Here is a 14,652-nt window from a genome sequence, read left to right on the forward strand (position 1 = left end):
ACTGGAGTCCCAGCCACAACAATCAAACAACAAAAAGAAATAAAATGCATCCAAATTGGTAAGGAAGAATTAAAATATTCACTATATGCAGATGACACGATACTAACATAGAAAACACAAAAGATTCCACCAAAAGACTGCTAGAATTGATAAAAGGATTTAGTGAAGTTGCAGGATACAAAATCAATGTACGGAAATCTCTTTCATTTCTATACATCAATTATGAAGCAGCAGAAAGAGACATTTAAAAAACAATGCCATTTACAATTGCACCCAAAATAATAAGATATCCAGGAATAAACCTAACCAAAGAGGTGACAAACCTATTCTCTGATAACTCTAAAACGCTGATGAAAGAAACTGAAGATGATAGAAAGAAATGGAAAGGCATCCTATGCTTATGGATTAGAAGAGCAAATATTGTTAAAATGGCTATACTACCCAAAGCAATCTACACATTTAATGCAATCCTTATCAAAATACCGACAACATTTTTCACAGAACTACAACAAATAATCATAAAATCTGTAAGGAACCACAAAAGACCCCAAATTTCCAAAACAATCTTGAAAAAGAAATGCAAAGTTGGAGGCATCACAATTCCGGACTTTAAATTATCTTACAAAGCTGTAGTATTCAAATTATATTACAAAGCTGTAATAATTAAACAGTATGATAGTGGCACAAAAACAGACACATAGATCAAAAGAACAGAATAGAACATCCAGAAAGGACCCACACTTATGTGGTCAATTAATCTTTCACAGAGCAGGAAAGAACATCCAATGGGTAAAAGACAGTCTCTTCAACAATGGTGTTGGGAAGACTGGACGGCAAAATGCAAAAAATGAAAACGGATGGCTTTCTTACACCACACACAAAAATAAATTCAAAATCGATTAAAGACCGAAATTTGAGACCTGAAACCATGAAAATCCTAGAAGAGAACACAGGCGGCAACTTCTTTGACATTGGCTGTAGCAACTTATTTCTAGATATGTCTCTTGAGGCAAGGGAAACAAAAGCAAAAATAAACTATTGGCACTACATCAAAAGCTTCTGCTTTTGCATAGGTTAATTATTTCTGCAAAGGAGATAATTAACAAAACTAAAAGACAACCTACAGAATAGGAGAAGATATCTGCAGATGACATATCTGATAAAAGGTTAGTACCCAAAATATATAAATAACTTATGAAACTCAACACTCAAAATACAAATAATCCAATTATTTGTAACATGAACACCTAAAATACAAATAATCCAATTATTTGTAGCTTGAACAGACAGTTCTCCAAAGAACACATACAGATGGCCAACAAATACATGAAAAGATTCTCACCATCACTCATCACCAGGGGAATGCAAATCAAAACTACAATAAGATATTACCTCACACCTGTCAGAATGGCTAAAATCAACAACACAAGAAACAATGGACATTGGCAAGGATGTGGAGAAAAAGGAACCCTCGTGCACTGTTGATGGGAATATAAACTGGTGTAACCACAGTGGAAAACAGAATGGAGGTTCCTCAAAAAAAAAAAAAAAATAATAATAATAATAAAAAAATAGAACTAGCTTATGATCCAGCAATGGCCATACTGGGTATTTACCCGAATGATACAAAAACACTAATTCAAAGGGATACATGCACCCCTACATTTATAACCGCATCGTTTATAATAGCCAAGATACGGAAGCAGCCTGAATGTCCGCTGATTGATGAATGAGTAAAGAAGATGTGGTATGTATACACAAAGAATGAAATCTTGCCATTTGCAGCAACGTGGATGGATCTGGAGATTATAATGCTAAGCAAAACAAGTCAGAGAAAGAAAAATACCATATGATTTCACTCACATGTGGAATTTAAGAAAACAACACAAGCAAGCTTGAGGGAAAAATGTGTGTGAGAGAGAGAGAGATAGCGAGCGCGTGCGAAAGAAACAAATTCCTAACTACAGAGAACAAACTGATGGTTACCAGAGGGGAGGTGAGTGGGGAGATGGGTTAGAGGATGGGGATTAAGGAGGGTACTTGCTATGAGGAGCACCAGGTGTTGTATGGAAGTATTGATTCGCTACACTGTACACCGGAAACTAATATAACACTGTATGCTAACTACCTGGGATTCAAATTAGACTTTAAAAATTTAAGAGAAAAAAACCCTTTATAATCCAGGAAGTAGAGAGACTGCCACATCAAGGACAGACCAAATTATCTGAAATTGGAGCATGTAGAGCTATATTGAGAGATGAAACCATGGAATCTATTTTTAAAGCATGCATAGTATGGATAAAGGGAACAAAGATGCATTCTCATATCACATAACACTAAAGAAGAAGGCATTTCCTTGAAGTATATGAGAAATGGGTTAAGGATCGAAGGAAAGAAACCCAGTCGCACGATGACTGCATGAATGAACTTTTTTTTTTAAATTTTTTTTAACGTTTTTATTTATTTTTGAGACAGAGAGAGACAGAGCATGAATGGGGGAGGGGCAGAGAGAGAGGGAGACACAGGATCAGAAGCAGGCTCCAGGCTCCGAGCCATCAGCCCAGAGCCCGACGCGGGGCTCGAACTCACAGACCGTGAGATCGTGACCTGAGCCGAAGTCGGACGCTTAACCGACTGAGCCACCCAGGCGCCCCATGAATGAACTTTTTTAAGATGTAATATGATGGCAAAGCTATGAAAATTAAGACAGTCTAAGAAGAAAACCAGCAAAATCCCATTTCATTGATCCAAGTAAAACACTGTAAAGATCGAGTATTTTGAGTCTTACACATTAATCTCTGAAAATAGTTTCAGATCCAGTGTAATACTCTTCTATTAAAATGGGAGCAGCTTTTGATAACACCTCAAACATGTGTCCATACAGCCATTCTGTCCTTAATACTGTATTGAGGGCAGTGATACTGTAACCAATATTCTTTTCTCCATGGATGAACTTAAACTCCTATCAAGTTATGTATAGGAATATGTAAATGGTATTACCTCATCACTTCATTTTCATAACTTGATATTATGAATTTCGTAACTTGATATTACCTCATCACTTCATTTTCATTGAATATTTCCAAAGTAAGTACTAATAAAGTCACTCAAAATGTCTTGTGTTCCTTTCACAAGTATATAAATTCAGCCATCTTCACCTGATCATTTCCCAAAGCCTCAGTATCTCTCTTCAAATACTAGAGTTTCTCTTTTTCTATCCGTTGTCTCACATGAGTTTTCTCAGAAGTTCGGTTTCACCTCGAGGGAGTCACAGTGAGGGTGAAGTATGGCCCTGAAGTAAAAATGCCACCTTCAACCTTGTCAAACAGAGAAGAGAATTCATCTTCTGATCCTTCAATTTAGCAGATGAGAATCAGTTTCTAATATCATCTCGAACTTACAATACACAGATGCTGGGGGTGCCTGGGTGCCTCAGTTGGTTCCGCATCCAACTTCAGCTCCGGTCATGATCTCACACTGCGTGAGCTTGAGCCCCACATTGGGCTCTCTGCTGTGAGCACAGAGCCCGCTTCAGATCCTCTGTCCCGCTCTCTCTCTGCCCATTCCCTACTGGCACTCTCTCTCTCTAAAGTAAGTAAGTAAGTAAGCAAGTAAGTAAGTAAATGATTGATTGATTAATTAATTAATTAATTAATTAATTAATTAAAAAAATACACAGATGCTTGACTCATTCACTTATTCATTCTATTTATTGACTGTCAGCTCTGTTCCAGTATTATCTCAAGCTCCGTGTGTACAATTACAAACTGTACACCCAGTGTAATGGTTACCGCCTGGACATTGCCTTCCTGGGGTTTACACCCAGAGCCAAATAAATGACAATGCTTGGCCTGTGTGACTAAAACAGTCCCTGGAACATAGTAGGGGCTCAGTAGCAGTTTTTGAGTGAAAGAATGAATACTACTATTAATTATAAATTGTGACATGTATTATGTAGGAAAAGGAGAGACTTCTTTGAGAGAGAATAACTATGAGATCGCGCTATAGAAATGCTATCTCTATAGATTAAGACACCAAGGAGGAGAAAGGACTAGAGTTGTGTGCAGAGATTTGAGGCGAGAGAGTGTGGTTTGGTGCATGTGGAGACAGTGAAAGAAGGTTAGTTAGACAGATTTAACTCAGTGAGTGAGCAGGATAAATTGCCAGGAATCAGACCTTAATTAAAGCCATGTTAAGAATTTTCAACGGTGTCTTCATTTTGCTGAGAAGCATTCTAAGCAAAGGAGTGATGAGGTCAGAAAAGCATTGAAAAGCATTTACATATTCCAGCTACTTTGTGGAAAATGGATTAAAGAGAAACAAGTGTGGAAATGGGGAGGATGAGAAAATGAACCCATGCTGGTGGCCTGGCCCGGAGTGAAGACAATGAAAAAGAGTGTCCAGAGAGAGAATATATTTGGGAGGCAGAAATTACAGCAACAGGATGCAAGGGTGAAAGAGGCATTCAGAATACTCCCAGGCGGCAGGCTAGTTTTATTAACATAACAGAGTGCTTAAGGAGTTGGCAGAGAGCAAGAGGGAAGACCATGAATAAGGTCAGTTTTGTAAGACCTTTTATCACATTAATAAGAAGTATGCTTCCGAATCATCCAGCACATTGCAATCCATATTTTCTCTAAATGGTTGTTTTAGTTTTTCATTCCTCAGAGGAATAGCAAAGCTCTCCCTTCTCAAAGCAGGGGGGGAAAGTAGTTGACATAGCAACTCTTTTCAGCTTGTAGAGTGCTGACAGGCTTTTCCACTGAGCGTTCTCATTCCCTGGACCTGGAGGAGGGGCAGAGAATCAGACACCTAGCTTGAGCACTCCAGATGGGACTGCTGCCCCAAATGACTACAAACTGATCAATGGAGAATTGACTGACGGCTGGCTCTCTTCTTGTCTGCCCTTGTGGGTTAACAAGGTGCCCTATCTTGGTCGAAACAGGCTTCTGGTTTTCATTTGAACCTTTCAATATTCCAGGAAGCAAGCTGCCAAAGGAAGCACAGTTTGGTACTTAGGTGCTCTTAAAATAGTGGTTCTCAACCTTATGGGGTTTGGTTATGGATACTGCCTTTAGAAAAATGCATATGCAAACGTGTGCACAAAATGTTCATACAGCTTTAGTAAGTACACAGACCCACTGAAGCCAAATCATGGACCCAGGAATAGTTAACATCTGAGATTCCAAAGAAAATGAAAACACTAATTTGAAAAGATATATGCACCCCTGTGTTTCCCACAGCATTATTTACCATAGCCACGATATAGAAGCAGTCCAAGTCTTTACTAATAGATGACCGGATAAATAAGACGTGCTATGTATACAATGGAATATCACTCAGTCATAAAAAAGAAAAGGATGAGATCTTGACATCTGTTACAACATGGATGGATCTAGAGGGTAGTATGCTAAGTGAGATAGTCAGAAAGAGAAAGACAAATACCACATGATCCCACTCGGATGTGGAATCGAAAAAACAAAACGAATGAATAAACAAACAGGATCAGAATCCCTAAAAAAGGAGAACCAGACCTACAAATACAGAGGACAAACTATCAAATACAGAGAACAGAGAATACAGAAAAGAAAAGGATAGCTGTCAGAGGAGAGGGGGTAGGTAGCTGGGCAAAATGGTGAAGGGGAGTGAGAGACAGGCTTCCAGGTGTGGGATGAATGAGTCATGGGGATAAAATGCACAGCATAAAGAACGTGTTCAGTGGTATTGTAATAGTGTTGTGTGGTGATGGATGGTAGCTATGCTTGTGGTGACCATAGCCTAACGTACAGAGATGGTGAATCCCTGTTGTAGACCTGAAACTTATGTAACATTGTGCGCCAGCTACACTCAAATAAATAAATAAATTTTTGATAAAGAACATCTGGGATTCTATGACATACGAGTCAAGCAGGTCTCTTAATACCAAGCTTTGCAACAAGAGATTTGGGAAACACAAAGGAAATAACTCCCCCTGAAAATACAACTTCAGTATGATGAGCTAAGAGTCTATCCAGCTGGTGTGCTAATAAATAATACCTCATCGTAAACCTAGAATTATGGAAAAGCGTGGGTCTGGTGTCAGAAGACTTATGTCAAACTGCACACCAGTTGTTCAAGTGGATCCTGAGCAGTCCTTCAACTTCTCAGAGATTCTGGGGCATCATTTGAAAGCGCCATTAACAACAATCACACCTGCCTGATAAAACTTTTGCATGTGAAAACATTTAATCGCTATTAATTTCCTTAGAAGTTCTTATTTACATATTTATTCACGTGTCACTTACACCCATTTTCAAGGCAGACAATTCACTGACTGGTGATTGTAGTCACCATAGGGTCTCGGCTGCTGATGACAGAAAGTGCTATTAAATGACAACTGAACATCTGCACATTGGGTCGACAGAGTCTATATCTTTAAATTGTACGTTCACAACTTTTTTTTTAACTCTGTTAACTATGTTTCCCGAGTTTCAAATTGCATTATTCATTTACACAGCAAAATTAAATCAAGTGACCCTTGGACTTTAATACATTTGTGTAGCTCCATAACATCACACGTAAATGCCAAGTGTAGGCATTGAATTTGACCCACTGCAAAGACATGGGGATATTGTCACTCACCTCTGTCACTGTCATAGAGATATGCAAACTTGTCCCACTGATAGTATTCAATCAAGCTAAGAAGCGCTCCTTTGAGGTCAGGTCTCATCTGGATGACAAATGGATGTGTACCATCTGTTGGGAAGCTGGGAGTGATGAAGGAGACATGGAGCGTTCCACAAAATGATGTGATGGTATTTACAGACTTCTTATCATAAAATCCGAAAATAGCATAGACTCCTCTTGAAAACTGGGAGCAGACTGAATAGGAAAAAGAGAAAAGATATATCATTGAAATTGGCATACAATCACACAGATTTGCTTAACACTTAAATGCCCTCTCGGGGCGCCTGGGCAGCTCAGTCGGTTAAGCGTCTGACTTGAGCTCAGGTCATGATCTCCCGGTCGGTGAGTCTGAGCCTCGAGTTGGGCTCTGTTGCTGACCGGAGCCTGGAGCCTGCTTTGGATTCTGTGTCACTCTCTCTCTGCCCCTCCCCTCCTGCTCACTCTCACTCTCTCTCTCTCTCTCTCTTCTCTCATTCTCTCCAAAATAAACATTAAAAAACATAATGCCCTTTATACGAAATATAAAATAATCAAACTGAAAAAATATAGAGTGTATATCAATGATCCAACCAATGTATGGACACTCATTTACTTAGCACTCTCTCTGAGGAATTCAAAGAATTATATAGCATTAAAAAGTAATTTTTGCTGCAAGAAAATATATACATTTTTCTTGAACAAATCTTGTAAGTGGCAACTATTTTAGGACAGCCCTACTGAAAAAAAGGATGAGCAACAATCATTATGTATAAAAACAACAAAGTGCAATTACCTGACATGTATACACATTCATAACATCTCATTGCCTCTAATATCTGATTGTTTAAAAGGATTTATTGTGTTAATGACGCTTTCACACTAGAAGGTCAGAGTGCACATGAAGAGTTCTAAGGCTGAATGAAAGTTCTTTAGGAGGAAACAGATGTAAGACTCACATCATACACAAAGAGACAGGTCTCACCAGAAAGAGACCTCTCACTTAGGCTCTCTCAAGTCAAGTAGCAGTTAAGTGGAGTTCTGAACTCCTAATTTTAATCTTTCTCAGGGACTTAACTTACCTGTATGTTCTACTCCATACAAAACAAACAATATTGCCAAAATATTTTGACTTAGGACCATGATTCTTAAAAAAAAAAAAATAATAATGATATTTTATTTGAAAGTCCCCATTGTTCCACAGTCCTTTACCTTCTAATGGATATTTTTACGTTGGTAAATGACATATGACAATGCCTTCTCCTACCCCCTCCCCCACAGTTGGAATATCACTAATTATCGTTTATCCTAATACCTATATATACTCAGATGTGGACCACTTATTTGTCTCTCCATTCCAATCATCCTAGTTCACTAATGGCCCCTACTTACACTGTACTTGCCTTGTGCCTGGCATGATCTATGGTACTTTAACTCATTTATTTCTCATTAGAACTCTTGAGGCACGAGCTATTATTATTATTCCCAAATAAGAATTTTGATTGAAAAGTTGAAACACAGGAAGATTATATTATTTTCCCAAAGTCACACAGCTAGTAAGTGGAAGATGCTGTATTAAAACGTAGGCAGTCTGGAGCCGAAGTCCATGCTTTTAAGTAATGGGTAATACTGCTTTTCTCACTTGGATTACTGGAAAACCTCCCCATCTTTCTTCCTTCCTCCAATATTTCCTTTCCATTCAATTCTCCACAATATGGCCAGAATGATTTTTTGAAACACAAATTTGAAACTATCTCTAAGAGAAGTAAGGGTTACTTTGTCCAAGACTGATTCCTCTGAAATTCCCTATAGAAACCACCCATGCCACAATGTTTAAAGCCACCAATTCAGGTCAACCACGTGGCTTTAAATGATTGCATAGCTGATACTGTTTTAATCTCAAGGATCAGTTCAATCCAAGGAATGGAAATAAACTATCCAGTAACATAATCTAACAACCCAGAGCATAATACCAACGATCTTCTCAAATTAATTAATCCCATTTAAGGGATAAGACCAATACAATCGTATTTAATTTTATTCCCTTTCAGAAATAAAATATCTGTAGAAAAAATAGATGTGTTTCATGAATAACAGCATTGCTAAAATACATACAGATTTTAATAACCAATTCCAGACAATCAGTACATAATAGGCAATCGTTTTTAGCAACTATATATGATATGAAAAGAAAGGAAAGCAAGACAGGCTATTTCTTTGAGTGACTTCTATTTATCAAATATACCCATTTTCCTTTACATATTTACTAATTTTCAACCCACTCCTGTCTTTCTGACATAAAGCTTCTTGGATCTCTAGGTTATATCTGTATTATATATCAATCAACATCTCCTTCTTTATTACCAATCTTCTGGAGAATAGTTTAATATATCTCAAAAAAAACTGAATATGTTTCTTTACATTTCACACTTTAACATAAAATAGAGATGAGACTTCTGCCCTTTATTTATGTTCATAATTTGTCCTCATCTGAGTACAGAAGTTGAAAACAACCTTTAATGTGTTTGACTAGGTTCATTCTTCACATACGTGAAAACACCCTTTCATTGTTAAGACCTTCTAGGCAAATCCTGTGGTGATTTCTTATTTTATACATAGATATCTGTGTACTGACATGTACATCTTAGATCTTAAGTTTGTTCAGAAGTTGATGATTCCATCTGACATATAAAGAGGGGAAACTGCTATAAAATTCTCTCTGGATCCATTTTATTTCATTTCCTGTGAAGTGTTGGCATGTCATCTAAATACTATAGGAACATCGGGCGATATGATTTATTAATGAGACTTCTTCTTCTCATCTTAAGTGAAATAGCTTCTGTGATGGGAATAGCAGCCACAGCATCAGCAGAATGCTTGATAAAGGATGCCCCCGTTTGAATGAATAGACAGTCTTAATAAGGAGCCATACCTTTCATTTTCCATTTGTTTTAGACTCTGAAGTGAGTTGTCAAGGGGCCTCCTGGTTATAGTGGCCATCTGGAAACACTTGGCTTCGGCCCAACAACAGGCACAAGCTGTACAACACTTCTCAAGAAATTACAATTCACCTGATTCAAAAGGCACTTTTTTTCAGGCAAATCAGCTAATTCTCCAATAAGCATAATTTTGTAACATTGGCCTTTCTTTCTTGACTATCCTGGGTCCTTCCAAACCCTCCTCCTTTGTCCTTTACTTCTTCGTGCTACATATTCAATTGTCTTATTTGTAGATATCTTCTTGTTTTTCTAAATATTTCTCTTTTAATATCCCTTTGCTACACATACAACAGTCATTTGGTCAACATTGCTCATTTCCCTCTCAGTCACTGCCCCCGTTCCCAAGCATGATAAGGATATCACTGATATTTACAGCAGGAATCAATCAGAATGCTGACTTGAGCTGAGGTATTTTGTGTATCATCTCAAGATTAAAACAAACAAACAAACAAAGCAACAACAACAACAACAAAACCTTAGTGTCACGCTTCTAACATCCCAAGCCCAAAGTACTCAAGAGTATTTTTGCATTCTACTGATGCTTTTCCCAATATAACACAGAGAGATAATACATGACCCTACCAACGCGATACACAAAAACATTACGTGCACAGCCCTCAAAATTACTCCTCACTTGATCAGAATAAAATTATTCATTATGATCTCAACTTTATTTCCCAGCAATCGGTCCAAACTTTAAAGCTACCTCCCCAACTTATATCCATTTTCAAAGACAGAGGATTTCCTATTGCTGAGAATATCCAAATAATACATCACAAGCAATAGAAATAATTCCAAAGATAGCTTTCTAAAATTAGTTAGACAATAACAGCACACTACATATACTCCTTCTTTCCCTATGTCATCTCTGGAGGCAGAGGAAGGAACAGAAAAGCTCAGTTTCACCTCTAGCTCCATGGGCCATACCACTGCCTTCTGAGACACTGTTAAAAATTTCTGCATGATTATGCTGATTAACATTAGAATTGCATCCATGTCTTAAGACTCAAAACTGATTGCAGGGTAGTGGGTAAAGATGCCCGTACTGAGCTCTGCTTGAATGAAATATTTAATATGAACTTTGAGAAACTCAGCAAAGGGAAGTCCTTTCAAAAGACACTTTAGGTCAAACAGCAGAACTGATCATCTCCTGGGTAAAAGTAACTTGCTGATTATTCCCCTTTTTATTACAAGCCCAGATGATATGAGCCAATAACAATGCTGATGGCGCAACCACCTCCCCTCTTTTCCTCTTGGGTCATTCCGCTCCTTGGTGCCGCTAATGTAGCGTACTCGGTACAGTCTGGAGAAACTCGCATGGTTATTTAGTGGAAATGGAGAAAAAGAACAAGGCATGTTTTATTTTTGTTCTACATTTTTTATACTAAATTGCCATTAACTTCAATGAAATGACATAGGCTGCTTTATAAGCAGTAATGGTAACAGCCCCTTTGCAACCTGTGCAAAGTCTGGTAAAAGCTACATCACCAAGCAATCCTGACTTCAAAACACGGAGGTCACCGAAAATATCTCTTCTTTCATCACTGAACTTCTGACATTAACCCCTTACAAGCTTTGACCCTGACTTTACTATTGAAATTTCCTTATCATTTGTCGATAATGATCTCCTAGTCACCAAATCAAATCAACTTTTTCTCAGATCAAGCTTTCCTAGCTTCTCTAAATTTATTAATAAAAACCTTGCATCTTGAAATTCTCTCTTTCTCTCGCTTTCTTGTTATTAGGCTTGTTCTCCTCCAATCTCTTCTCCACATTGCTGCCAATGTAAAATCACACCATCTTGGTACTTTCCCTCTCCCTCTAATTACCTTTCACTGTCTTATCATTTTTTTTCACATCCCAAATTAAAAAGGCATTCTCCAAGGACCTGTCTTCCAATTGTTTGTCCTTCTCTTTTTACATCTTGTCTCTCAGTGGTCTCACTCCTTTTAACAAGGTCAAATTCAACTTGTTATGTATGCTTCCCACAACTTCACTGGCAAGTCTTCTGTCTCCCTTTATCTATTTATTTACTGAACAAATACATACTGTAAACATTTGATGTGATGAGCATGGGGTTGGGTTTAGAAAATGCTACAGCACACAAGATAGATACAGTCTACCTTCGCTGGAATTGATAGCTTAGCTCCCATCCCTCACCCTCCAGTAACACCCACTGGAAAATGTCTAATTCTCGATCATTCAACTATATAAACAAGCAGGAAAAAAACCCGAAAATTGTATCCTAAAAATCATGTGTTTGTGTTGATTTTTTCCTTTCTGCTCATGGCACCGTAAGTCTTGTAATCATCGATGTTTTCTATTTCAGAATAATTAATTCATTATTCGTCTTTGTCCTGTTCATGACATTTCTAGTCATCTCCATTTTATTCGACATCATCCATTCCACATTCACCATGTATTTTTGAGAACCGACTACACACTGTTCTAGGAATTGGGGAAACGACATTAAGTGTGACAGGTCAGGTCCCTACTTACAGGAAGCTTGTATTGTATATTTCATATGTCTTTCTTACATCTTCACCTTCATTTCCTTCTTCCTGGTTCTGCCAAGCTGAACTGTCCCCACCTCCTCTCTCCCTCCTCCAATTCACACTCTTGTCATCTTAGTCTTCCTAAAACACATGACAGAAGAGACATTCTCCAAGGATCTGACTTCCAATTGTTTTTCTTCTTCCTTTACAGTCTATGTCTTTGTGATCTCACCCCTTTTATAATAAAGTCAAATTCAACTTCTTGTGCATGTTTCCCAAATCTGAACCATCATCAAAGTTGTCTCCCTTTATCTGCTTATTTACTGAGAAAATATGTACTATAAATATATTGTATCTTACTAAGCAGCAAATATACTGATTACTCTGTGTATATATGTATATATATACATATATTCACACACAGTATTTAGTATATACATATATATTATAAATATACTGCATATGATTCTTTTTTAAATCATGTCTTTTTAAGATTATTTTATATTTATTTCCTTGCCAGCATAATTTTTAATTAAAATGTTTAATTCTTGGGGCACCTGGGTGGGCCATCCAGTTAAGTGTCTGACCTCGGCTAAGATCATGATCTCGCGGTTTGTGAGTTTGAGCTCTGCATCAGGCTCTGAGCTGACAGCTCAGAGCCTGGAGCCTGCTTTGGATTCTGTGTCTCCCTCTCTCTCTGCCCCTCTCCCGCTCACACTCTGTCTCTCTCTCTCTTTCAAAAATAAATCAACATTAAAAACCATTTTTTAAAAAAGTGTCTCTTGACCGTCCTACTTAATATATTCCATGCTCTAATCAATGTTGATATTTAATGATTCACTAATCATGTGCCAGGATTTTACTTGCCTTTCTTCTTTAGCATAAAATTCACCAATTCCATAAGGCAAGTGTTCATGTATTAAAATAAAACCCATCTTTTCATAATGTGAGGATCACTCTGGAATTCTTTTCCTTATTCCCCAGCATACAAATGGTTACGAACACTGCTCCTTTGACTTCTCAAAGCTGTACTCTTCAGTTGTCCCTGGCATTGACTTAATATGGCCCTCAACCATATATTGACTGGATTGCCGAAATAACTTCCCAGATAGCCCCCTTTATAATAAATCTCTCTCTTTTTTTAATGTTTATTTTTGAGAAAGAGAGAGAGACAGCATGCGAGCAGGGGAGGGACAAAGAGAGAGCAAGACACAGAATCCAAAGCAGGCTCCAGGCTCTGAGCTGTCAGCATAGAGCCAGACGCCGGGCTGGAACTCACAACCGTGAGATCTGAGTCGAAGTCAGACACTTAACCAACTGAGCCTGAACCACCCAGGCGCCCCATAATAAATCTCTTTCTTATCATGGCAGATATAACCCTCCTGTGTAAAATCCATCATTGTCTCCCCATTGCTTAGACAATAACTGACATAACATTGCTCAGGTGTTACCTGTTCTGAGTGGAACATGGCCCTCCTACATGTGATTCTAAAGCAATCTGCATTTCTGCATGTTAGCCTGAGTTATAATTGTCTGTCTTTGTCCATGAACTCTGTGCTAACTGAAGGCAGAGAATGCAGTGCTGTTTATCTCACATAACTTGGCACACAGCGGGGACTTGAAAAATGTCATGTAGTAAAATACCAATTCTTCCATGAAGGGTGTCCTGCTTACCATCAACTGAATATGATTTTCCCTGATAATGAACCTCATCAACACTCTGCCTTTACCTCCCTCGTGGGAGGTACAGTATGAGGTCCAGTATGTTTGAGTGAGTGTGTGTTTGTGCATGTTATTTGTCTGTGGGGGTGGGGTGGGATTTTGTGACCTCCTTGAGAGCAGGGTTCAGTGTGAGAACAAAATAAGAATACCTGAATTGGAGTCAAATTTCAACTTCCCCTGGTCATCTGGTAGAGGGATCACAGAACCTGAGCCAGTTTACTAGCCTTTTCAATGAGGATATTAATTTATTCTGCCTCACTTAGAAGAATGGTTTAAAGTTTAAATGAGATACTATGGAGAGAAGTGCCAGGGAAAACAGAAGTGTTTAAATAAATTGCTAATGACAAAAAAATCCAACCATAGGGATTTTTGTATTCTTTACAACACTCAATTCAGGAATTTTCACAAGCATATCATTAAATATTTGTCAAACAAAGATGGGATCTGAACCAACTGGATAACAAAAATATAAAAGAGCTTTCTCTGATGGAGTCTCACTTCTGTTGGTTCTGGGGTAGTCATGTCAGGAGAATATTTTCATACTTTACTATCATATTGCAAAATAAGTAGTATTCATTTAAAATTACCTGTGAAATTTAGGCTCTCGGTTCTCATAATAGGTAAACAAACAAAAACACCATGATCATTACTATGAGAAGACGATCCTTGGAGTATCTGTGAAATTTTATTATTCTAAGCTTCAAAATATATTTGATATACGGAGAAGTTGCACCGAGAGAGAAAGTTCCTAACCTTAAAAAATAAATAACACAGATGCTTCTGGAAAGCTAAAT

The 14,652-nt window shown here is 37.9% G+C and overlaps 1 protein-coding gene across 5 annotated transcripts in view; it reads right to left on the reverse strand.

The window, feature by feature from the left end:
* The window catches only part of GRIA2 (glutamate ionotropic receptor AMPA type subunit 2), a 161,023-nt gene that overhangs the window by 72,225 nt on the left and 74,146 nt on the right, over window positions 1–14,652 (reverse strand). For all 5 annotated transcript variants that reach the window (XR_009259233.1, XM_058721063.1, XM_058721060.1 and 2 more), the window contains exon 3: window positions 6,622–6,861. Coding sequence is in view for 4 of the 5 variants with exons in the window: in XM_058721063.1 (XP_058577046.1) it covers window positions 6,622–6,861 (240 nt within the window). In the remaining variant the exon portion in view is untranslated. The remainder of the gene's footprint in view (window positions 1–6,621; window positions 6,862–14,652) is intronic.

The sequence above is a fragment of the Neofelis nebulosa genome, chromosome 3, assembly GCF_028018385.1.
Source record: "Neofelis nebulosa isolate mNeoNeb1 chromosome 3, mNeoNeb1.pri, whole genome shotgun sequence".
Lineage (NCBI taxonomy): Eukaryota > Metazoa > Chordata > Mammalia > Carnivora > Felidae > Neofelis > Neofelis nebulosa.